The following is a 25,620-nucleotide window of genomic DNA, read 5'->3' on the forward strand; positions in this document are numbered from 1 at the left end:
AAAAGAAATAAATAAAAAGCAACATTTACAAAAACATGGCAAATGCTCACCGGAAAAACGTTTTGGTTACTTCATGTTTGAAAACGCCGGTAGACCCGCACACCAAAGCGCCGTTAGCTTCGTATGAACGCGAGAGAGTCCTGCCGTGCATGGTTACAGGTCACGTCGACAACCGGGATTACGAGAAAGAGGTAATTTTTACTGAGTTTTAATTGTTGTGTACAGATTCCGATTATCAATTACAACACCTGCCTTTTGTTTAAAAATCCCCTAATAATCAGCCTGCCAGCCCCCTTTTACTGACATGAACCGTAGCTTTCTGGTTAATTTACAGATAGTTAATTTAGATGTTTCCTTTTCCTCAATGGTGGAGGAAAATCCACACAGAAAGTGCATTACTTACATGCTGGAGAAAAAATTGCAGACTAAGTCACTGTAAATACTTTAATCCTGCAAAAAAAGTAATTTATTGTTCCGACAATTGTTAAAATTTATTTTTAATAATAATAATAATATTAATTTAGTAATAGTAATTTAACATAGATAGACCCCCGGTCATTCTATACAGACCTTTACATTTATTGTTACTGGGATCTTTGACATATTACAATTTGAGACATTGTATTTTAAATATTAAGTTTAAACTGTCTGTCTGAACAGAGTAGAATCGGCTATTTGTATTTAAAGTTTTTTTTCTCCATTATTATCCAGACTTTACTTTGTGAAGTAAGCCACACACTGTTTCTGATCTGGTTCCAACAGGCCGTTGACAGTTTAAGGTCAGCCTGTGTGGTGGAAGGGATTTGATCTGTTTAATTTGTTTAGCATACTATTTGTGGACTTCCATCTCAGCCACATTATCAGATGTCACATTTAGTGTATAATCCTAAAATCACTCATCTTCTGCTGTTCTTCCATCAAGGATCTTGATAATTTAGTAAAAAGTTGTGAAGGCAGACACCTGATGTAAATTGTGTGTCTGCCTGTCGTGCCTCAACATATGGTCAGTGTCGCTGCTGTGACAGCATAATAGGCTTAGTCCTGGAGGAGTGCTCAATGAGTGGTGGTTAAGCCATTATGTTTGAAGATGTAGGAACATGAAATGGATGAACGTGACAGCTTCACAATTCGTATATTTATTCCATGCAACATTTAATATACTGAATCCAAACATATATTGTTCAAAAAGTTATCTAATGATGACCTATTCTGGTCATTTCCACCTCTGTATTTTGCCTCTTGGACTCTTCTAGAATAGCTTTGCATGATTCACACTCAGATATTACCTATTCATCTTATACTGGGACTTGATACAGCCCCTCAGTCCATCCTCTGTCTGAAACAAGCTGTTTTAGCTCCTCTCCCTAATAAGCCAGCAAACCTTCTCATGATTTGCTGCCGTTTGCAAATTGAAGAGATAAACAGCAGCTGGAAGAAGCATCTGAACCCACAGTAAGGAGTGTTGGTGAGATAAGGATATCCCCTATCACTGACACACAGAGCCAAAAACAAAACGAGAATGGAAACATCTCATGTGGCTCACAGAGGTTACTTGTACATTACCTGACCTCTTTATTGTTATTATGACTCATTATTAACTTTGATCATATTTAACATAAGCATCCAACACTGGAACAGCATATCCATCCATCTTCCTCCACCTATGCAAGGTTGCAGGGAGGCTGGAGCCTATCCATGTTGCCATAGGGCGAGAGGCGTGGTACACCCTGGACAGGTCACCAGTCTGTCGCAGGGCAGTGTATAAGTGCAGTGTATTTTGGTCACTTATTATATTTAGATATAAAATGGCTGCTGATTGCAGTATGAGATTGTTGTGACTATTTCAGATGGAGTATGAGGACTCAGGCTCTGATTACTGTGATGAGGACTACGCTGGGACAGGAGGCCCTTTCATGATAAACAATTATAGAGCAGCAGGAGATCGCCTCGACCTCAGTCAAATCTTCTTCTCCAATGAGGAGTACTACAGCAAGCTGGAGGAACTGAAGAAGGCCCACCTGCACACCATGGCAGAGCTGGAGAGCATGTATCGCCAAAAGCTGCAGCTCAAGTCCATGGAGCCATTAGATATGACAGTGATGGATGGAAGGCAGAGGTGGGTGGATTTTGTTCAATATTATGTAAGGAACTAAACACTTGTTCATTGTCTTTCTGTATGTAAAGAATTTTTGGAACAACACTAAACAGACAAAAACCCCATAAAACATATAGTGAAGCTATGCAAATGTGAACCTGTGACCATAGTCCTTTTCTGATTAGAGAAAAGCACACAACTTTTGTATCCAACAATAAACCAGTGATATTGACACTTTTGACAATTTTAAGAATTTTATGAGGCTTTTATATAGTTGGAATTTATTTGTTTAGATTCTGGGCTGCTGACTGGACAAAATAAGCTTTGAGAAATTGTGAATGACATTTTTCACAGCATTTTCTTAAACAAAACTAATAAATTGAATAATTGGTATTATTATTGATGACTTTTGTTCAAGTTTGTTTTTTCTTCTTCTATTTTTTTTTTTTAGACTGCCGTGGGTTCATGCTACTGCTACAGCTTCACACTGTCATTTGAGGAAGTCTCACTCTGCTGTTGAACTCAGATGGGTCTCTGGGCATTCAGACTCCTCAGATGAAGATCAAACTGCCAGCAACAATGTTGAAAAAGGCATACTGTTTTCCCCCAAAGAGCACATCAAGAATATGTGGAAGGACTTTAAGCTGTCCCCCTATCATGCCCACCTGTCCTCTGCTTCGCTGCGCAGTCTAACAAGTGACCAAAATAAACCACAAAAGAGAACAGGGCACAAGAAACAGAGGAATAAAGATAGAGAGCGGGAGCACCGGAAAGATAGAGTAACTGTCCCAAAACCTTTCCAGATGACACTACGTGAGGCTGAGCAGCGAAAGCGAGGCATAAAGACACGCTCAGAGATTGAACTGGAAAACATAGAGCTGCGACGGCAACTGGAAGAACTGACAGAGTGTCAGAGGAAGTTCCGTGCCAGCCCCGTACCTGCACACATTCACCTGCCACTTTATGATGAGCTACAAGAGCGCAACGAGGAACGACGGCGAGCCATGCGAGAGCGAGAAGAGCAGCATCTCCGGACCATACAGAAGCCATTCAGCTTCCTGGAGCGGGAGCGGCTGAAGAAGGAGCAGAGACAACTACGTCACCTGCAACCATCTGATCAGGAGAAAGTGAAACCCTTCAAGGCCAAGCCTGTGCCAAAGTCTGTCTACATAGCAGCATCAGGGGAGCAGATGAAAGAGGAGCAGCTGTATCGGTCTATCAAGATACAGATGAGGGCTGAGGAGATGCTTCACAATGCTTCCATGCCTCCGAGCATGCTCAAACGACGGCTCAGTGAACGGAAGAATCGCAAAGATGTCAAAGCTGGAGTCGGGGGGGATGATGGCTTTTCACACAGGCCGCAGATAAACAAAGAGGTACCAGATTTCAATGCCAGTTATAGGCGCTTCCAGAAGCATCTGGAGAAACGAAAAGAGATAAAGCCTGCGACTGCGTGTGAACCATTTGAGCTGAGGACATCACAGATTTCCTCACACCGGGAACGGATCCTGACTGATATCGAGAAGGAGCAGAGTAGCCCTCGAACACTGCGCTGGCCATACATCAGCCCTGGGCCAACCCGGACGCCAAACTCAAGCCTCTGTTCATCCCTCTCAGGTAGCCTGGAGGTCCTCCCTGCCAAAGTCACAGATGCCACAAAAAAGCGCCATGAGGCCGTGAGGTACCACCTTAGGGCACCAAAAACTTCCATCATTTTAGTAGAGACAGTGAATTGTCCCATTTAGACAAAGTCCTCACCAGCTGTCTTCCGTGATTAAAAAGAAGGCCTCCTCCCAGCTTCCCCTGCAACCCTTATAACCAAATACACTTATATAGCTTGTTTTTGCACCCATAAGCTTAATTACCTGCACTACCTGTAAACATTCCTACATCCATGACCAAATTTTCTACCTGAATAGGAAGGTGCTGCAGCAGAGGAAGAAGGCTGAGGAGGAGGAGGAGCGGTGGAGGGAAAGGCAGATGCAAAGGGAGAAGAGGCTGCAGGGGCTAGTTCTGAAACGTGCCCAGGCCAATGACCCCCACCTAGCTCTTTCACAGACCCATCCAAACAAGCTCAAAGAGTTCAGGTATGCTGAAAACAGCGCTACTTTCACTCTAAGCTTTGCTGAGCAGGTTTTTGCAAGAAACGCTTGGTTGCAAGTTCCTATGGCCATGCAGTACATTCAAGTTGAGTTTTATATTTGTCTTAAAGTAAGGAAATGCACTTTTTTTCTTTTTCCATGTTCTTTAATGAGAAAGATGATCCACTGCACTCTTATGTTTATAGGAAACAGGATCTTCAGCGCAGGAAGGAATACAAGCAGGAGATCAAAGAAATGCAGGAGAGAGTGAAGGGAAGGCCACTGTTGTTGGAGCAAGTTGCACAGGTGATTGTGTAACCACTACATAGCCACATCATATCACATCATCACCTGCATGACAAACCTGCTGTCTTTCATCTTTTACTACACCATTTGGGTTTTATCATGACGATATATATGTGCCTCTAAAGATTTAAAAATGTGAGGGAAATTAGAACGAAATAGCTTTAAATTTGATGAAAGAACAATTACAAAGAAGCCAAGCAGTAAATATTCATGTGTAAAATGTTAGCAGAAATCTTTTCTTGCTGGAAAGCACACAAAGCATCCATTAAATGCATTTCAACTTTTTGGTGAAATATAACTATTGTTTTTCCAGCTAACTTCACAAAAGAATTTCCCTTTGAATAAATGAAGTCTTTATCTTATCTTATCTTATCTTATCTTATCTTATCTTATCTTATCACACTCTTGTACAATCCGTGTGTCCTCTCGCTCTCTCTCTCTCTCTCCCTCCCTCTATTCTCCTCACTCCTTCATTCTACTGATAATTACACAAACATTGTATCCAACAACAAAATAATATCACACTATGACAATCACTATGATACTTTCTCTCTCTCTCCCCCTCTCTTTGCTGGTTTTGGTACCCTATGTCAAATCAGTGAATTACGTCCACGATTTATGAGTTAGGAAGTAATAAAAGAAGTAATAAAAATTAATGGCAGTCATCATTTTTATGACTATAATAAAATTATAATATTTCATAACTCGGTAATAATCAATAATCATATGAACAAAAAATGTATGATCATGAAAATATGGTGATGGAATAGGATGATGAATAAGCTGTTTAACCTCCTAGGACCTGCGTCCACATATGTGGACATCACATTTTGGGTTATTTAGACCAAAATACTCAATTTTGCTCTACAAGGGCCTGATATCCACTTACGAGGACATTATACTGCTACTGTTCTATCGAAATTTTAAACAAATATCCTCATATGTGGTTCTCATTTTTCTTAGAAACAAAAATCAGGTAAAAAAAAAAATCTGGTCATTCTTTGTTTTTACATTCATTGGGTCCCAATCAGCCCAAATATCAAAGAGAAATCAAAAATGCATGCCGTGGAAGAGTTCGGGTCTTAGGAGGTTAGGATAGAAATTCAACCTGTGGAATAATTTATATTTTTGTGCTGCTATCATTTTAAACCAAAAGGTTTACTTTTTTGACCAAAAATGCCACATTGGACCCTTATTTGGGGACCAAATGAATGCAAAGTCTTCTTTACTGGAGGTTAAAAATGGCTCTTTGGCATTTTATTAAAAAAAATCTGAAAGAGCAATGTTGTAAGTGGGAATACGCCTGAATGTGGTGAGGGGACCAGCAAGACTGAGTTGTGGAGCAGCTGGTAAGGACTTGTGTATTTCTGCAAAGTCTGCAAAGCTGTCTTGGTTGATTTCAAAAACTCTGCGTACTTAACTCGTCAGAAGGCCATAAATTCAGATCAAAACTGTCCCACAGTCTCTTAGTGGCTGAAGCGAGAGCCTGCCTCTCTGAAATGACTTTATTGATGGGTCTGGGAGAAGTTCAAGATCATGGCTAGGGGTTACAGTCAGGGGGCTATTTCCGGTAGGTGAAAGTCAGGCAGGCGAGAACTTCTGGTCACTCAAAGTCGCTGGGGTTGAATGAGGGTGAAACAGCTGTTTCACAGCAATCAGGTTAAACCCGGCCTGGTTTAACACATTTTAACACACACACATACACAAGTACCCAAAAACAGGGTCCTGCCAAGGTGGCATTTCTTGTCAAAAAAGTAAACTTTTTGTTTAAAATGACAGCAGCACAAAAATATGAATTATTCCACAGTTTGAATTTCTATCTCAAACAACCTGTTCATCATCCTATTCCATCACCATATTTTCATGATCATATATTTTTTGTTCATATGACTATTGCTTATTACCGAGTTATATCATAAATATCATAATTTATCATGATTTTATGATATTTATAAAAATTGTGACTGCCATTAACTTATATTACTTTCTTTACTACTTCTTAAGTAATTAAATGGAATATGTTCTTTAAGTAGAACATATTCCTTCTTTACAGTACATCTTTAATTATTCTAATAGTTTGAATTTGTCCTGCTGTAACAGAGGAATGCCAAACAGGCTGCAGATAAACACTACACCAACACCCTGCATGGATGTGACGTGACAGAGGAGTTTATCAGCAGTAAAGCAGGCAAATTAGGATCTTCACCCAAATTGTCTCCATCCAGCGAGAGCAAGCAGAGGTAAATCTGTGACGCTTACAAACTTACTAAACTCAGTATTCTATCTGTTAATAAGTAGTCGGTACACTACTCATTATGTTCTTTTAATAATTAGTGACCTTGAGGAAGCAGACCTGGGTTATGAACCAGTTCACTATAGGAAAGTCTTCCTGGATGATGATGTGGATGATCCAGCCGAGAAGGAGGGAGGAAGAGCAGACGAGGAAAGCGACGAGGTCTCGTCTAATTACCAAGACAGTCACCACACAGAGAAGGATTGTCTTGGGGATGATTGCCATTATTCTGATGAAAGTTACCAATACTCAGACGATCACGAGAATTACTCAGAAGACAGTGAACATGCTGCTGACACTAAGGAGCAGGAGGCAGAGGACTGATATTTTAAATGTCATCATGTGTTCTTTCTCTGAGAGAGAAATCTGACCAAATTGTGAAAGGTTAATGTTTCTTTATTATAGGACTTTCAAGCTTGAGCTGTCTTGTTTCATCCCTTGAAACTCACTATTTTTTCTAGTTTTCTATCATTTTTGTGTCATGGCTGTGACAGATGTGAATGATTGCATTATGTGATTTCATTACCATACATTTAAGATAACGACTTTATTTTACTTACTAGAAAGCATAACAGTAACACAAATTTCATGCTTGAGGAAGTAACTTCAGACACAGCCACAAGCCATTGTCACAACACACACTTTGACTTGCCCTGTTAGGAGAACCTTGTGTTTCACTGGTCTTTTCTAGCACTCCATGATCAGAATGTGTCCTGAATTAGTACTAATAGTTCATATTTTTTGTTGTGATGTACTGCTTTAGTTCTTAACATTTTCCCACTTTTTAAGCAGTGTCTAAATTCAACTAAATCAAACTATCACTGAAAATAAACTTAATAAAGAAACAGCAAAATGTAACTTGAATGTTTGGAGTATATTCTCAGATAGTTATATTATTTAATTGTTAAATGTGCATGTTTTCTTTTAGCACGTCAAAATGTGTTATATATAAATACTTAATCGATAGCTGTCCTTTTTTGTATTGGCTTAGAATAAAAGATTTCTAGTTATGTGAAATATTTCATTGACTGGCATTCCTGGACACATGGCCTCGGTTATATCATGACGACTCGTGTAGAAAAAAAGCCACTCATTTAAGAACTAAAAATGGTGTAATTTGGTTAAGCATTTAAGTAATTCAGTATTTGTTGCTTTGGGCCTTAGGCAGAGGTCAGAGTGGAAGATAAACAGGGGGAGGGAGATGAGCCAGATTGACAGCTTCAAACAGCCCATGATAAAGCGTGACGAAATCAATGGCTGAACCAATTAGATGCTCAGTAGGCGGGTGCTTAGTCCAAATTTTACGCGGCGCTCGGCGGGTCGAAACACCGAGAATGAATATCCCGGTCTCAACCGGTTTTAACCGGTCCGTGGTTGGAAGCGTGAGCTTAGAGGAAGAGCACACTTGCACGCACTTAAACATCTTTGCTTCCCAACAGTGTGTGCGAACAGAACCAGAAATAAAACGAGATTATTTTTACTTTGTGACCCGGAATACGACTCCAAGTCTGACTACGTGAAACTCTGGTGTTAGCTTAGCTTGATGTTACATTAGCCAGCGGACCTAAATCATTGACTTTTCCATTAGCACGCTAAGTTGCTATTAGCCTGGTCGGATGTAACTGGTAGCCTACCAATTATGTTTCAGAGTGGCTAAAGACAAGAAACGCCGGATATTCTTTAATATATCGCTAAAAAAAATCGATGAATATCCAGCTTGACAGCATTTTTAAATTACGACTGTTGGTGTAATCGAGGAAAGCTACTATTAGCTTTTGGCTAACGACTTTTAAGGGCAGCGTAACGTAAACGTGTGCCATGAGATAAAGCTGCGAATTAGTTTGTATCGTATTTAGCGGTTTCACATTATTAAAACCATCAGTAGTTTTCGACGAGCGGACACCAACTATCAGGTAAGTCGCGTCTGATCACCATTAACTTATTAAGACTAACGTCAGGGTGTATCGGTTTTGAAACTAACCACCATTGGTAATGATGACCGGTTATAGAACTCAGACGTCTTACAAGTTATTGTACTTGGTAAACTGGTACCTTTAATTGCGCCCAATAGTGGCAAACGGATCTGAGTGGACGTGTGTTGAATGCTGTATTTGCGGGTTGGCGGCGCTGTTTCGTGTTTCGCCAGTTTATGGTTTGTTTCAGTGACTGTCATAACTTTACCACGAGGGGCTGGCAAAACCGGAATAACCTGTTTCTGACTTATTTATTTCTCCAGAATATCGGTTGTCGATTCCATTTTTTTTTACGTTCCACTTATCTAGTATGTGTTAGTATTTACAGTGTAAATTTTCAACACTAAAAGGCTTAGTTTTTAGCACTTGTACTGCAAATTTTAATCACAGATGCGGTTCTTTTGTGTTTGGTAGTTCTTTTGTTACTTTTCCCCCAAAGAAAAGTTGGGGTTAAGGTTTCTGTTGCTTCGTTTCCCCTGTCAGAATCTCTATGCCAGCAGAAATGACAATGTTGGCAGATCACCCAGCCAGACAGCTGCTGGACTTCAGCCAGAAATTGGACATAAATCTGTTGGACAATGTTGTCAACTCCATGTATCATGACATTGGATCCCAGGTGTGTTTTATGTGTTTCACCTTCAGTCAAAGCAGTGCTACTTTCAAGTCCCTAATGGGTTTGGGAGCTTGTCTTGTAGCAAATACATGTATGTTAAATTGAAGTATACTTTAAGTTGCTCTAAACCCACTGCTACTATGTTGCTCTTTTCTAGCAACGAGTAGCCCAGGAAGTGCTCACAAACTTGAAGGACCACCCTGATGCTTGGACGAGAGTCGACACCATCCTGGAGTTCTCTCAGAACATGAAAACTAAGGTGTGAGCATAACAAGCATGTATTAAGGAATGCTAGGGCCTTAGACGAGCTACATTATTACACTGTTGAAGACCAGTGTATTAATGTGAGCTGAAGCTTATTGCTTTATCCACATAAGGCTTAGGCTTTCAGGGAGGTGAGGTGTGAGAAATCATTATGATTGACCTAGTGTTTACTGGATATCTTGTACAGTCAATGGGTCATGCTTCACTATCTTTAAATAAGTAGTTTTTGACAGCCTTAGATGCTGTGCCTTTTTTTACTAGATCACGGATTTAAAGACTCTTGTGATGCTATCTTCAGTTGTCAGTGCTGTCAGAATGTTTGTTTTGGGCTTCTTTTGGCATTGCTACTGTCTCCATTTGTGTATATAATGGCTCTGAGACTGTGCTTAGTATGCACACTTATTTGTCTTTGGTCTAAGGTACACACAGCTGCTGTTGCAAGAGAGTTAAATGCTTAACTCGTAGGGCTTGAGAGGTGCAAGTGTTGAAGGTTAATGTGTCCATTTATAACAGTTCAATTATTATAACAATGCCAATTCCACACTTGTATATATTTTGTGTAAGAACAGTGACTAAATATGTGGCTGAAGTCTACAATTAGTTTTTTACCTGTCAACACTGACCAAAGGTCATGTATGATTATTGCTTTAAAAGAAAAAAGAGAGAGACACACTTTCCAACTATTTGAATATTGCACACTCAGAAAAAGGCAAAGTAGTACAGTGAGAGACATATTCTGGTATATGTATTTAAACAGAAAGTTACATAAATGCACATTACAAAATAACCGAATAAAATGATTAGTTATAAGTTATATAGAATAAGCATTCAATGTGCTGAACAGCAATGATCTTTTTGAACATATAACAGGACATAATCAAACCATCAGGGACCAGTGCTGCCTGAAGCTTTTCTCAATAGCCAAATCAGTCAGCAAATTTAAGGTTCCACTGTTTTGCAATCAGTTGACCAAAATCAGAAATTTCCCTGAAGACTGTGGGTGTAAAGTCACTGCTGCAGAATTAGCTTGTGAATTCTCTGCAGTCATTACCACATGGTGCTTTTCAAAAAATTAAAGGTAAAACCAAGTTTGAGCTAACTTTGTGTATTTTAAAAACAAACTACTACATCTAAACTAACTGGGGATTAAAGCTTAAGTGGGAAGTCTGTCATGAGCACAAATATCTCTTAAACTTTACAGTGTAACCTGAAATGCATCTCCCTAAAGATGTAACTACAAGTTGCAGCCCACAGCTATTGTGAAAGGCCTGTTCAGTACCTTTGATTCATCATGTGAATTCCTTTGAACTTCTTCACTGCAGTTTTTGAGTTTATCAATGAGAGAGCAGTCATCATCTCAATATATGGATTAATAATCAAAGCATCAATAAGGACTTTAAAATGATGAGGGGGGAAATCCCAGCTTTTTGTTTTTATCTACTAGCACCATATATAAAACAGCAGGATATAACCATATGATAATTAACACATATTATACCATGCACAATTGGCCACTTATGTACCGGGTAGGTTATGTTGTAGGATGCACCGAAAAAGTCTAAATTAGGCCTTAGCCTGTTACTGATAACTATGTTAATACACCCATATAAATATCTTGAAAGATTCATTTAAGCTAAAGGTTTTTCTATTAAGCATATTATGACTTAATAGTGTTTATCTTTGGTAGCTGATATTTATCCACTTACGTTTACTAATTACATTAGGTCACTTCTCACTCGCACCAGTAGCTGTGTATCTAAACTCTGCCGCAGCCAGAGCTGCACCTTCGCAGCCATTGCTGGGTTCTCCTTCCACAGTCAAATAATTTGCACAATTAAATGTCTAATTACTTTGTGAATTCCATTACATAATTGAATTTAGAATATTCGTTGACAGCCCCAGTAATATCAATGTCTAAAGACCATGGGTCATCAATTTTGGGCTGCACAAAGCTGTCCACATGGGGTCACCGTGGAGACATGACAGTGCAAAGACTCTCCTGAGGTTAGCTCTTGTTTTTGCTTGTAAATCGTGATGAAAGGATTGAGTCTTTTTCAGAGCTCTAACTCATCTTTTCTTTTTTTTTTTCTTTTTTCCCCTCCCAAATAGTATTATGCTCTTCAGATTCTGGAGACAGTCATCAAAACACGCTGGAAGATTCTTCCAAGAAATCAGTGTGAAGGTAAAAATCACCCTAATGACATTAATCAGGATATCTGTGTGTTTTCTTCCTCAGATATGTTATTTGTCTGAAAGGTGTAATCAGTTTTCTCTGAACAACACATGTCTGTGTTTTCAGGAATCAAGAAGTATGTTGTTGGACTGATTATCAAGACTTCTTCTGATCCTGCGAACATGGAGGTAAGGTGTCCTGTGTGATATGGTGCACTTAAACATACTCGTGTCATTGTAATAGGGTTGTCCCGATATTAGAATTTCAAACTCTGTTCTGATGTTCAGGAGAATACTTGACACAATTTTTGATACCACAGGGAAGTTTGACCACATTGTGCAACAACAGAAGTAATGGCAAAGACATCATTTCTTGAAAAACTTGATGTATTAATTTTACAAATGATTTAGATTTCATTATAGACTGAAGTTAAAATATATTTTAAAACATATCAATAGATAAAGGGTACAACTGCAGAATACCTAACATATCAAGATATATTTTTTTAATCATTGAAGACAAAGAGGATTATAGAAAAACTACAAATAATAATGTATTTATGCTAATATAAAAAACCAAGAGTGTTCACTGTGAAGCAGATTGAACCAATCACTCACTGATTGGTTGCACTTCAAAACTGAAGTTATGGCTGGCAACAACAAAATAAGAAATGCATAATTAACACATGGATAAATTATTCCAAAAGCAGAAAAGTATATCATCTTGTACACATCTGCCTTCTCTTCACCGGATCTGCAACCTCTTGCTCATCCAGTGTTCACTCTGTCCTGCCTCACTCTGCAGCTCTTCACTTCACCTCCAAAATTTGCTCAGAGTAGTTTGTCACATTCTCTCCACTGTTCAGCTACTGTTCCCCTGCTGCTCTGCACAGCCAGCAACCCATCTAGTTTCCCATGTGTCCGTAATCCAGTCTGTTACTGCTCAATATTCTATCCATGACCCAGTCAGCCCTGCACCATTTATTAATCTTTTTTCTAACCATAGTCTGCTAGCTGTTACGTGACTGATTAAAAATGGCTAATGTGGCTATTGGGTAGTTGCTAATAGTTAACAGCTAACATAACATGTAACCTTTTTTATGTTTATTTGCAGAAAGAGGGGGTATACATTTCAAAACTCAACATGATCCTTGTACAGGTAAATAGGCATTTAATGTTTGATATAGTGTACATTATTATTGTTTGACATAAAGCAATGATGCTGATGATGAGCTCTATTTCTGGACTTTTAGATCCTGAAGCAGGAATGGCCCAAACACTGGCCCACTTTTATAAGTGATATTGTGGGTGCAAGTCGGACCAGTGAGAGCCTCTGTCAGAACAACATGATCATCCTCAAACTGCTCAGTGAAGAGGTGTTTGACTTCTCCAGTGGCCAGATGACCCAGGTGAAGGCCAAGCATCTCAAAGACAGGTAACTGATCTGATATACTGTATAACTTATGTCGAGCAAATAGTGGACGTCAGGTCTTACATTTGAGTACTGAATACTGAAAGAAGGAGAAATATTGGTTCATTGTTGATTTTGAGTCTTTTATTTTCAGTCCAATCAGGCACAGTTAGAGATATCATATTTTTTTTGATGTTGTGCATTCTCGCGTTTCCATTGCATATTTCGATCAGTCATACTGCATTCCAAAACCTGCAGGTTATATTGTAATTTGTATGCATTTGTATACTGATGATTCCCCCAAAAAAGCTGTGTAGATGTAAGATTGCACCTTTTGTTAACAAAATGTAGCAATTATCCCAGAAGAAGGCTGGGAAGATTGTGAACTCTGACATCCTGAGTGAGACTCCACTTTAATTGGTTTTAGCAGCAGTATGTAAAATTTACTACCATTTGTTAATCTGGTCAACGCAAAGCCAGATTGTTGGTCATTTGGCTCATTGGGTGCCACGGTAGACTCCGCTAGACTTGGGGGAAAAGGGTGAGAGCTTTAAAAAAAAAAAACAAAAAAAAAAATCCAGATGATGAGTACTTACACTCCGCTCTCTTTTCCCTGTCAGCATGTGCAATGAGTTCTCCCAAATATTCCAGCTGTGCCAGTTTGTAATGGTAAGACAAACAATTTTTTTTCGCAGTTGTTTTCAAAACATTTTGTGCAAGTCTCAATACCTCAATTTGATGTGTATAATTCTTCTCCATAGGAAAATTCCCAAAATGCCCCACTGGTCCACGCTACCCTGGAGACTTTACTCCGCTTTTTGAATTGGATTCCTTTAGGTTACATCTTTGAGACGAAACTCATCAGCACGTTGGTCTACAAGGTAAACCAGATGATACTCTTTCATTAAATAAAACTTGAAATAATTAACTCTAATACAGCGTGATACAGTATGTCTGTGAGTCTGGTTATACTGAAAAACACTGACATGGCATGGTAAGGCCAGTTAAATTAATGTTGTCACGCAAAGTGTCTAAGAACAAATGCTCAGATTTGCACATGGAATCAATTACAAGTAGAAACTTCGAAAAGGTTTTAACCTTAAATTTTGACAACTTTATCAGTTCAAAGGGATCCCACCGTCTGAGCTATGGTGGTTCATCCTAAAGATGCATAACAATATTGTGGAAATATCGCCATTAATCCAGAACTCGTTGTGTCATTGGTTTGGTCAGGAATCAGTCATTTATTACATGCATATAAAGCAGTTGGTGCTAGATAATGATCATAAAATCGTCAAATTGATCTGAACTGGTTACAGCTGCAGGGCTCACAAAACTCGCTAGCCCGACGTCCCGGGGCTAGCGATTTTTGTGAGCCCTGAGCTGACTAAATGTGAGTCTGTCACTATCATAGTTGTTGAGTCAAGGCTGTTAACCAGCTAACTTGTATGCATGTAAGAAATGCATTCCTTCATCACAAATTATAGGAGCAAGAAAAATAGACATGTCAGCACTGACCTGCTGTGTTTTCTTTTTCAGTTCTTGAACGTACCCATGTTTCGCAATGTGACTCTGAAATGTCTGACTGAGATCGCTGGTGTGAGCGTGAACCAGTATGAGGAGCAGTTTGTCAACCTCTTTACCCTCACCATGTCCCAGCTCAAACAGGTATGCACTCAGACCCAATTAGTATTGAGTGCCTCTTGCATTAATTGCACTCAGTGTTACAACGTGCTTACAAATACCGTTTGAGTTATTACACACAAATCTCCAACCTTCCACCTCCACAAAAGCTCAACAGGCAGCACAGGCTGTCAGTCTCTCAGTAAAAGAAAGACCCAAAATAAATGTAGATTAAGTAAGAAATTCAACAGTTTTGCTGAGTTGCTCTGTTTACAACAGCAGATAAGTTTCAAAAACTGCCCAAATACACAAAGCATGAGAGGAAGCGGTGGATAGTTTAGTACTTTCTGTTCACAAATTAAAATACAGAGTTTTTAGTCACCTTAAAACCAACTACTTTCACTGTGCTGTGTATTGTGAATGTGCTTGTACAGAGTGCCTTAGGCTAAAGTGAAGAGTTTAATCCTTTCTGAGACCATTGCATGAGCTCAGGCTTTTCTGAATGAATCATGTAATAATCACAGCTGTGTTTCACACACAAGAATATTATGTCGTCTGTAACATTGAGCAGACTGACATATGGTGCTATAGCAAGTCAGGTCATAGGCTTTATTTGTACTGTAGAACTGTTTCGTTGTAGCCCATTTTATGTTGTACATCAGTGTCTATCAATAGGTAAACTGTACTTTAACAAACATTTAAACTCTTACTTGATAAGTCATCGTTTATTCTCTCCAGAGTCTCTGTACTAAGTACTTTTCTATGTACTTTAGTACTTCAGGCTCCACTCTGACTATCTAAGAACAAAATGATGCTAGTGCATGAGATGGAGAAGTTTTCTGCGTAGCTGTGGCCTGACAAATTATCTGAACAGAAGATTATAAAATGTAATGAATATAAGATCAGGGTTTCTTTAGTTACCAGAAAATTTTACATTTCTAAAGTTATAAGTAAACCTGGTCCTTACTTTACATGATATTCATTAAAACATTCCTTAAATGAAACTATACTAAACGTTATCACCCAGTATTCCTTAACAGGCAGTGTTTCTGGTATAACTTTGTGGTTTATATTCTAGTTTTAGATTAAAGTTGAATCTTGAGTGGTCTCATAGTTGAGTATAAGATAAAACTTGATTACAGCAAATGCAATGTCCACAAACAAAACCCCAAATGGATTCAATGAAAGCTTTGAAGATAAATTAATAATTATAAGGCTTTGCAGTAATCTCTCTCTTTTTTCTTTTTTTTTGCTGTTTGGCCAGATGCTGCCTTTAAACACAAACATCAGAGTGGCGTACGCCAATGGGAAGGATGACGAACAAAACTTTATTCAGAATCTGAGCTTGTTCCTCTGCACTTTCCTCAAAGAACATGGCCAGCTCATTGAGAAAAGGCCCAACCTACGCGAGACACTCATGGAGGTAGGCGGACAACACAGCAACACAAACGAGAACATTTTCACTGTTTTTCTTTTTGTTTGTTTGTTTGTTTCTTTTTTCATGTGGACCCTGAACTCTCATGTTGTGGCTTACAGTCATTTTGTCTATATTAGCATCCCTTTCTGTATCAGGTGACTGCCAGATTTTCTTTTTCTCCTCATGCATTTTGTCCTTATTACTAGGGATGGGTATCGTTTAGGTTTTATCCGATACCGGTGCCAAACCGGTACTTTTGAAACGGTGCCGGTGCTCAAACCGGTGCTTAAAGAATGGAGAACACAAAATTGGTCCAAAAACCTCTCATGTTCAGCTGTTTTTTTTTTTTTTTTGTAAAAAGATAACAATGTTAGCCTTTTCTGCAGCTATGGGGCATATATGGTATCACTCTTGGCTGGAAGCAGTGCTTAAACAATGGAAAAAAACACAAACTTTGTCCAAAAACCTCTCATGTTTAACTGTTTTCCACTTTTTCTTTGGTCATTTTAGCCTTTTTGGCCAGGGTGAAGGGAGTATCTGCCATCAAACAAGAAGACAGCCGCATGTAACTACAACGCTGTTTGCTAGTTCACCTTACATGCATTAATGTAATAACGTGGTTAGCCTACTCAACGTAAATTATACACGTGCAACATTAAGCTACTCACGCAGAGAAGAACGGCTGCTGCTGCATCATCATCCTCATCATTTCTGCTACACTGGCAGGGCTAGGGGCCAGGACTCTCCTCTTCGTGTTTTTGGGGATGTTGCTAACTCTGGGTCCGATAACAGGCACCACACCCGCAGTAGATGTGCTCGGTGTGAGGTCTCGCAGCAAGCTGTCAAATACGCCGCATTTTTCGGCTTTAAAAAAAAAAAAACATTATGCGTCGCCAGGTGTTTCATCGGATTCAAGGTGTTACTTCCTTTGACAGTATCACAGTATCAGCTTAAAGCACTTGTTGCTGCTGAGTTTCCATATTTTGCTGTGAAGTACAACCAGACTTTTGACCGCTTCGCTTTGGGCATTTTAATCTGTAGCTCTGCTCTAAAAGAACGTACGTACCTGGGCCCGCCTACTATCCTCGGAAACGTAAACTGATTGGCTAGAATCTAAAGTGCATCACAGCTCAGGAAAATAAAGCACCGAAATGTGCGCTGCTTTTTGGTCTGGTTACTACCGTTTATGTCAGAACCGGTGCCGATACCGGTACCCATCCCTACTTATTACACTTTTGCAATGGTATACATTTTGAAGCAATTACACTGGGATGGTCGACCTTTCTCTTTTCCACTTAAATAAGTATAGATAGTTAATTGTTCTGGGAACTGTGAAGAATGAGAGTAGCACAGGAAATATCAGTAATCTGTACTGCAATTTAACCATAAAAAGGCTCATTAATTTTGATTATGTAAACATAACTTATCTGTTTGTTTTATGAAATATAAAACGCTAAGGACAAGTGGACCAGGAAATCAGGAAGTTGCTTAAAAAGTAAAAGGGAGATTATTTAAATTACAAACTGTACCATTATATTATCTTCATACTATATTTATAGGACAGCCAATGAAGACTACTTGATTATGCTTGAAACCAACAAATTCAGGGCATACTATGTCCCACATTTGGTTAAAGAAAGTGAGGAATATCCTGAGATCTTTTGACTTTAAAAAGCTCACTATAAAGAAGTGTATTGCATCTGATCGTGTTATAAAAGTTTTCTGTCTTGCAAATGTCAGTACTAAAGCACTGAGTACATCCATACTGAACGAATAACTGACCTGAGAAGACCTAGTTGTCCTATATCTGTTCTGAAGCACAAAGATTTTAAGGATAGGAAACATCTTCATAAATGCACCTGAGATTATGTTGATTCCAAGAAATGGAATCCTTATCACTTACTTTTACACACAAGAAATCAACATTTATAAAACCACTGTAAAGTGTTTTGTTTCAGTCAGACTTTTTCCAGTGAGTCCATGAAGATGCCAGAATCTTTTCTTTGACAGCTGATTTTCTTCTTTCAGCTTCTTTTGAGCTTCTCATCTGTGAGAGCTGTGATTCTTGACTGGCTGGTTCTTTATTTTCGTCTGATGTTGGAGAACCCATTGTTATGTAATTGTGGATGACCACCACATTTTACCTACAACAGGATAATTTAACTAGTCTGTGACTGACCAGAAGAGTCATGACATAATAACCCCCACGTTAAAAAAAGAATAGAAGTTTGAATAATGACATACATCCCTTTGTTTCATCAGTTGACTTGAAACATTTAAAGTTGTCCAGCCTCACCACACTTTGTCCTGTCTGCAGGCGCTGCACTACATGCTGCTGGTGTCAGAAGTGGAGGAGACGGAGATCTTTAAGATCTGTTTGGAATACTGGAACCACCTGGCAGCTGAACTCTACAGAGAGAGTCCCTTCTCCACTTCCAGCACTCCACTGCTCTCTGATGTCCCACCACGCAGACACCTTTACCTACCTGTGCTCTCCCAGGTTGGGCTGCTATTACGCACGCACACACAGAGATTGTATCCTCAAAATGTCAGTGGATTAAGAGGTCACACTCTTGTCCCAAATGCAACTTATGATTATATTGAACAGCATTACAATCATATTGTTATGATTATTTATTGGTCATGTTTTTTTTTAAATGGCATAAAATGCTTGCAAACATCTAAAACAAAATAATTGCATTTTTTACACTGTTCTTACAAAACTGATGTGTCTAACTGACTCTCTATATCCCTGTCTTCTTTCAGGTGCGTCTACTGATGGTGAGCCGTATGGCCAAACCAGAGGAAGTGCTCGTGGTGGAGAACGATCAGGGCGAAGTGGTCAGGGAGTTTATGAAGGACACAGATGCAATCAACCTTTACAAGAACATGAGAGAGACTCTTGGTAAGTTGTTAACGGTCTTTGTGACTAACTATAAAATATTATATTTATAATATTACTTATTTATATTTATAAAATATTTTAATTGTGCAGTTTTCAGGGGTTTTTCTCACTGTCAAGTTACGTCCTGTATGTACCAGGCTGTTATTCAACATTTAAGACCTTTCAGTTGTAATTTTATGCTTCAGTAATGTATGCTGCTCCTGTGGGGTCTCAAAGAGGATTAATTTTTTTTCTTTAAATTTATGAAAACCAAAAATGGGTTTATTAAAAGATCTGGCATCTTGTTATTAAAATGGTGTGGTCAGCAGCATTTACTGGTTATATTGGCACTTTGTATTAAGTAACTCTCTCTTTGTGCACAGTGTATCTGACTCATCTGGACTATGCTGATACTGAACGCATCATGACAGAGAAGCTTCACAACCAGGTGAATGGCACCGAGTGGTCGTGGAGAAACCTGAACATGCTGTGCTGGGCCATTGGTTCCATCAGCGGAGCGATGCATGAGGAGGATGAAAAGAGGTTCCTTGTGACTGTCATCAAGGTGAAACATACATTGTTGTAGCACATGTCATTAACACAGTATGGCATCAGTATGGCTGAAAAATATGTTTAGATTTTGTCAGTCTCTGTAACACCAAACAATATAAATTGATTAGGTGTGTTACAATCGCAGGACCTGCTTGGCTTGTGTGAGCAGAAAAGAGGCAAAGACAACAAGGCCATAATAGCATCAAACATCATGTATATCGTGGGTCAGTATCCTCGCTTCCTGCGAGCCCACTGGAAGTTCCTCAAGACGGTCGTCAACAAGCTGTTTGAGTTTATGCATGGTGAGATATTTTGTGCTGAATTTTTGTGTTTTTCTGATGCTTGGTGTTAGGAGAATGTTGAAACGATGCAAAGCATTGTTACACTAAATCTCATTGGCTGCTGTCAATGAATAAGGCTTATTGTGATTTTGTTCGGCTTATTCTCTTTTTCCTCGCACAGAGACACATGATGGCGTTCAGGACATGGCATGTGATACTTTCATCAAGATAGCCCAAAAGTGCCGCCGTCATTTTGTGCAGGTTCAGGTGGGAGAGGTGATGCCCTTTATAGATGAGATTCTGAACAACATCAACACCATCATTTGTGACCTGCAGCCTCAGCAGGTGAGCCCTGCCCAGTGTCTGGACTTATTCACGTGGTTTTGTTATAGTTCTGCTGTTAAATAGGTTTAAGTGCGTCTGTCAGACTTTCACGGGATGGAAATTGTGTTTTGCAGTAGAACTTTTCGTTTGCTAAGTTCCAAACCTACATGTTGACAAAGGTCTATGTTAGAATTAAGCCCAGTCCCATTCCTGCAGGTTCATACATTTTATGAGGCAGTGGGCTACATGATTGGAGCTCAGACAGACCAGGCTGTTCAAGAGCTTCTGATAGAGAAATACATGCTGCTGCCTAATCAGGTGTGGGACAGCATCATCCAGCAAGCCACTAAGGTGAGAAACCATGTAATGTGCCAGTGCTGTTACATTGTCAATAAGGCAGCCTGCAGCCCACTTCTGTTTTGTTAGTGTGTGCTTAATCTTTAACATGGACTTGTGCTACAGAATGTGGATATCCTGAAGGATGCAGAGACGGTGCGTCAGCTGGGCAGCATCCTCAAGACAAACGTCAGAGCCTGCAAAGCTGTTGGCCATCCCTTTGTTGTCCAGCTAGGACGCATCTACCTGGACATGCTCAACGTCTACAAATGTCTAAGTGAAAACATTTCCTCAGCCGTCCAAAGCAATGGTAAGTTTATGGGCTCTCCCTCAATTTATTAACCAGACTAATGTTTGAGCCTTATCAATAAAGTACTGTTAGACTGCTTACCACATAAAACCTACAGTAGTAAAGAAATGGGAATTCAAGCACACAGCATCACTGTTGTGACAATATAACCAGTAAATCACAGTAATAATTTTGACCAAAAAAATAATGTGCAAAAACTTACTGCCAAGTTTTTTTGATGAAACCCTTGAAAGTTTATTCATCCTCAGTATGTGCTCATTGGAGACGTCAGCCACTTAAACTTGTTGGTTTTTCTCGTTTGTACAGGTGAGATGGTGACTAAGCAGCCTCTGATTAGGAGTATGAGGACCGTAAAGAGAGAGACGCTAAAATTAATCTCTGGCTGGGTCAGTCGCTCCAATGACCCTCAGATGGTGAGCCTGGCCTTGTTTTGTTTCCTCTAGTCTGTTCTCTAATGAAACAGATTCAAATCTGTGTTTATGGAGACTTCTGTTTCGAGCAGTAATTCATATAAAACCCCTCCTGCATTTATTTAGCAATGAAGAAATAAATGCTGCAGGTAACAAACTGAAAATTGTAATAACTGCTTTGCATGTAAGCATGGGTTTCTTTTCCCCTCAGAAACAATGAGAAGCTTAAATTAGATTTTTTTCCCTGCTATAACCCTAAGTATGACCAAAGCATGTTCTTTCAAACCTTCACTGTCTCTGGAAAATGGGCACTATTATTATTTTGAAGCTAGAGTGCAAATTAATAATGTTAAAATTGTGTTAATGAAACGCTTAACTAAAATCTGTCATGGTTAAAGTCAAATGTCTGTAAATGTAGTAAATTATTGTAAAAGGAGTTGTCAGTTTTCACCTTCTAATTATATTTTTAAGGCTCCAGTAGTTAATGGTGTGTTATACTAAAGAGTTATTCAAAATCTTTTAATATCTGTCTTAAAGGAACGAGAGAACAGCTCTTTTACTCAGTGTGATTGTTTTTAATGTACTTTTAATTTGATCTGTTATTGTATATTTTACACATGTTTGTATGGGATATTGTATTTGTTTTAAATGTTATATACCTGTGTGGTATGTGACTTTTGTTGCCATGATGCCAGGTCTCTCTTGGAAATGAGATTTTTAATCTCAATGAGATTTTTTACCTGGATAAATAAAGGATTAATAAAATATGAGGGTGTGAAACACCCATCATAATTGCTGCCGTTCCTTTGGTTCAGGTGGCAGAGAACTTTGTGCCTCCCCTGCTGGAAGCTGTGCTCATAGACTACCAGAGGAATGTTCCAGCTGCCCGGGAGCCTGAGGTCCTCAGCACCATGGCAACCATTGTGAACAAGTTGGGAGTCCATATCACCGGAGAAATTCCCATGATCTTTGACGCTGTCTTCGAGTGCACTCTGAACATGATAAACAAGGTTTAACTGAGTTGATTTAACTGTATCTGATAGAATAGAATAAAAATTTAAAGTTGAACAGTTTATAACCCTTCTTAACTCCTTGTTTTCCATTTATGCCTGTAGGACTTTGAAGAATTTCCAGAACACAGAACCCATTTCTTCTACCTCCTTCAGGCTGCCACCTCCCAGTGCTTCCCAGCCTTCCTATCTATTGCCCCAGCTCAGTTCAAACTGATCCTGGACTCCATCATCTGGGCTTTTAAGCATACGATGAGAAATGTGGCTGACACAGGTCTGAACTGAAAGCACTAACCCTGTTAGATTGTTCAGACAACACAGAGGGAGATGCTTTTTTTCTGCTTTTGATTCGATGTGATGTTGTTGAGATCGGGTATCCCTAATGTGATCAGCTCTGAGACTGATCATATGAGCCATAAACTGTTCACAAGCTGTTCCTGTTTAGTTTAGGTTTTTTTGTTTTTTTTTTGGGGGGGGGGGGGGGGGGTTTAACAAGAGGCAGCCAATAGGTATAAAAATGCTTAAAAGAGAGAGAATCTAAACTTTTTCAACAAATGAAGTGAGACTACGTATAAGATAAGTAAGGATGGGATAAAAATATTGAACAGCTGAAGATATGATGCACAGTTAGTGTTTTTATTCTAGTGCAGTGCTGGAATAGAAATATGGAGCACAACAGTTCAAAATAAAAGTAATATACCACACAATACAATATCAAGTAATATGCAAAATTTGAAACTGACCTTACGTGTATGTCGTGCAGATTCTTCTCAAATCTCTGCTGATCTAAAGGATGTCGCATCCTCTTTTGCAGGCTTGCAGATCCTATATACTCTCCTGCAGAATGTTTCTGCAGAGGAAGCAGCAGCGCAGAGCTTCTACCAGACGTACTTCTGTGACATTCTGCAGCACATCTTTTCTGTGGTCACGGATACATCTCACACTGCAGGTAAAGAGATTATGAATGTATCATCACACAATTATAAAGGCTTCTCAGTTTGACCTTTATATAAATACAATAATGATGCAGCACTCCATTTTCAGTGTAGTCAGGAGCCAGTTTTTTTATAAGACCAGCCAGTAACTAAATAACCAGCGTGTTGTTCTGCCCTTTCTCTAGGATTAACGATGCATGCCACCATCTTGGCGTATATGTTTAACCTGGTGGAAGAGGGGAAAGTTAGTGTTGCTCTGAGTGCTGCAAGCCCAGCCAACAATCAGGGACATGTCCAGGAGTACATCGCCAACCTGCTCAAGACAGCCTTCCCCCACCTCCAAGAGTAAGTCAGCTGAACCTTGCTTTGAACTCTGCTGCCCGTATTATTACTAGGACTCCCTCTACTCACCATCACACCTATCCTGAAGCAGCTTCACTGCTTCCCGGTTCAACTCCGTATTAATTTCAAAATACTCCTCCACACATTTAAGGCTATTCATTCTCTCTCCCCCCACCATAACTCTGACATGGTACAGATCTCCATCCCATCCCGGTGCCTCAGATCCTCCTCTTCTCTTCTTCTTTCTGTTCCTTCATTTCATTGTATTACCGTGGGGGGCAGGACTTTTAGTTGCTTTGTTTTATTATTGTGTTCATTTCCTGTTTTTATGCTTGTCTTATTTGTTCTGTAAAGTGTCCTTGAGTGTTTTGAAAGGCGCTTTTTTTCTTGAATATGAGGCCAAAAAATTAAACTGTTGCAGAATTACAACAGATGTTATTTTTGACCACAGTTTTACAAGTTGTACTTTCCAGACTTGAGGCTCATTGAATGTTTTATCTACAGTGCCCAGGTGAAGGTGTTTGTGACGGGTCTATTCAGCCTCAATCAGGATATCCCAGCCTTTAAGGAGCACCTAAGGGACTTCCTTGTGCAGATCAAGGTGAGAAAATGGCCAAAAAAACTTGTCAGCTAGAAATTGACTTTGCCAACACAAAAGTCAATGAGCAATGATTCTTAGCTTGGATCCAAAGTATGCCAACCTTTGTGCTCAAATTTACATGAGCATAAAGATATTATTCATCAATGAAAACACTGCAGACACCTGCTTCTTAGTAGAAGAATAGAATTTAAGAGTAGAAGAGTTGAATTTAAAAGCACTGGTGTTGAAACTGTGTGGTTTAAGGAGCACAACACACCCAAATGAATCCAAATTTCCAAACCGTCCACTTGTGTGGTCTTGCAGGAGTTTGCTGGTGAGGACACGTCAGACCTCTTCCTGGAGGAGAGAGAGACAGCTCTGCGCCAAGCCCAGGAAGAAAAACACAAGCTCCAGATGTCTGTGCCCGGCATCCTCAACCCCCATGAGTTGCCAGAGGAGATGTGCGACTAAAGTGACCATAGCCCCTACGGACCAACTCTGAAGGGAGAAAGTTCAACAGGGAGCAAAGACATTTCCTGTTGTTTTCCTTCCAAGTGTGGTTGTGTGCAAGTGTGTGTTGAAGAGAATTGGAGAGGGGGACCCGGCACTCGGTTGTATGTCGACCAAATTCTGTCAATATGTAAATGAGAATCGCCCCTTATTACTACCCCCAATTCTGGCACAGATTCCTCCCCACCACCAGCTTCTTTTATATACATTGTTTATGTAACATGCCATCTTTTGTTACCTTCTTGCTGTCAAAGCTTTGTTTGGCCATGCATTCATTTAAACCTGCATGAAGTTGTAAGAAGTAATGGTTATTTTTTAACCTACTACATGCTTATTTCAACTTCCTTCCCACTTGTTAATATGTAATATATATATAATGTTGAAACACTTGCAATGGTTATGTGACAGATTGCTCCAGTTTCACAAGTGCCATGTGCACTGTGCAGAACGAATGTGATGTTCAAGGGGTCCATTTGTACTCCTTTGCTTCCTGTGTTTGTTGTTTTGGTTTTTGAGTGTGGTTGTTTTGTTTCTTTTCTTTTGTTTTGGCTTTCTGATAAATTCAGGGCTTCGGTTCCTCTGCTTTTGGATGAGTGCGTGCATATCATCCTGTTTGTAAAGCTGTCTTAGTACTCTGAAAATATAAAGTTGGCTATTTTTACAAAACATTCTGTATGATTCTCTTCTTTCTGTAAGCCTAACCTTAAGGACCTAAAATAGATAAGCTTCAGGTGCTACTGATAGGTCAGATGAGATGCAGTTTTTAAGTGAATAATCACTACACTTAAAAAGCCACTGTGGTGCCCCAGTCAGTTATTTGCAGCACGCATATATGAAACATTGGAGATGTTGAATTAAATCAACTTGCACATTTATCCAAATATAGCACTTCTTTGAT

The 25,620-nt window shown here is 39.4% G+C and overlaps 2 protein-coding genes across 3 annotated transcripts; both read left to right on the forward strand.

The window, feature by feature from the left end:
* The first annotated feature begins 35 nt into the window (after positions 1–35).
* Positions 36–7,099, forward strand: fam161a (FAM161 centrosomal protein A). Its single transcript, XM_085355482.1, has 7 exons — positions 36–191; positions 1,848–2,116; positions 2,547–3,776; positions 4,015–4,182; positions 4,383–4,482; positions 6,583–6,722; positions 6,817–7,099. Exons 1-7 carry the CDS (start codon positions 36–38, stop codon positions 7,097–7,099), a joined length of 2,346 nt encoding a protein of 781 aa, XP_085211608.1.
* Positions 7,100–8,144: 1,045 nt separating this feature from the next.
* xpo1a (exportin 1 (CRM1 homolog, yeast) a) lies at positions 8,145–25,296 on the forward strand. 2 transcript variants are annotated; one of them, XM_085355483.1, is made up of 25 exons: positions 8,145–8,688; positions 9,232–9,364; positions 9,519–9,620; positions 11,735–11,807; positions 11,925–11,986; positions 12,912–12,956; positions 13,051–13,232; positions 13,829–13,877; positions 13,970–14,089; positions 14,748–14,876; positions 16,096–16,254; positions 18,566–18,748; positions 19,015–19,153; positions 19,516–19,697; positions 19,830–19,986; positions 20,147–20,310; positions 20,506–20,640; positions 20,752–20,935; positions 21,242–21,348; positions 22,161–22,355; positions 22,461–22,629; positions 23,170–23,304; positions 23,476–23,635; positions 24,137–24,233; positions 24,537–25,296. In XM_085355483.1, exons 2-25 carry the CDS (start codon positions 9,239–9,241, stop codon positions 24,681–24,683), a joined length of 3,201 nt encoding a protein of 1,066 aa, XP_085211609.1. In that variant the 5' UTR covers positions 8,145–8,688; positions 9,232–9,238; the 3' UTR covers positions 24,684–25,296. The 2 variants fall into 2 exon arrangements, with proteins under 2 accessions (XP_085211609.1, XP_085211610.1); XM_085355484.1 differs by lacking the exon at positions 8,145–8,688 and having other exon boundaries at positions 9,175–9,364.
* Positions 25,297–25,620: the final 324 nt, after the last annotated feature.

This window comes from Diplotaxodon limnothrissa, linkage group LG6 (assembly GCF_057381915.1).
Source record: "Diplotaxodon limnothrissa isolate DT_005_m linkage group LG6, D_limnothrissa_male_GT1.1, whole genome shotgun sequence".
Lineage (NCBI taxonomy): Eukaryota > Metazoa > Chordata > Actinopteri > Cichliformes > Cichlidae > Diplotaxodon > Diplotaxodon limnothrissa.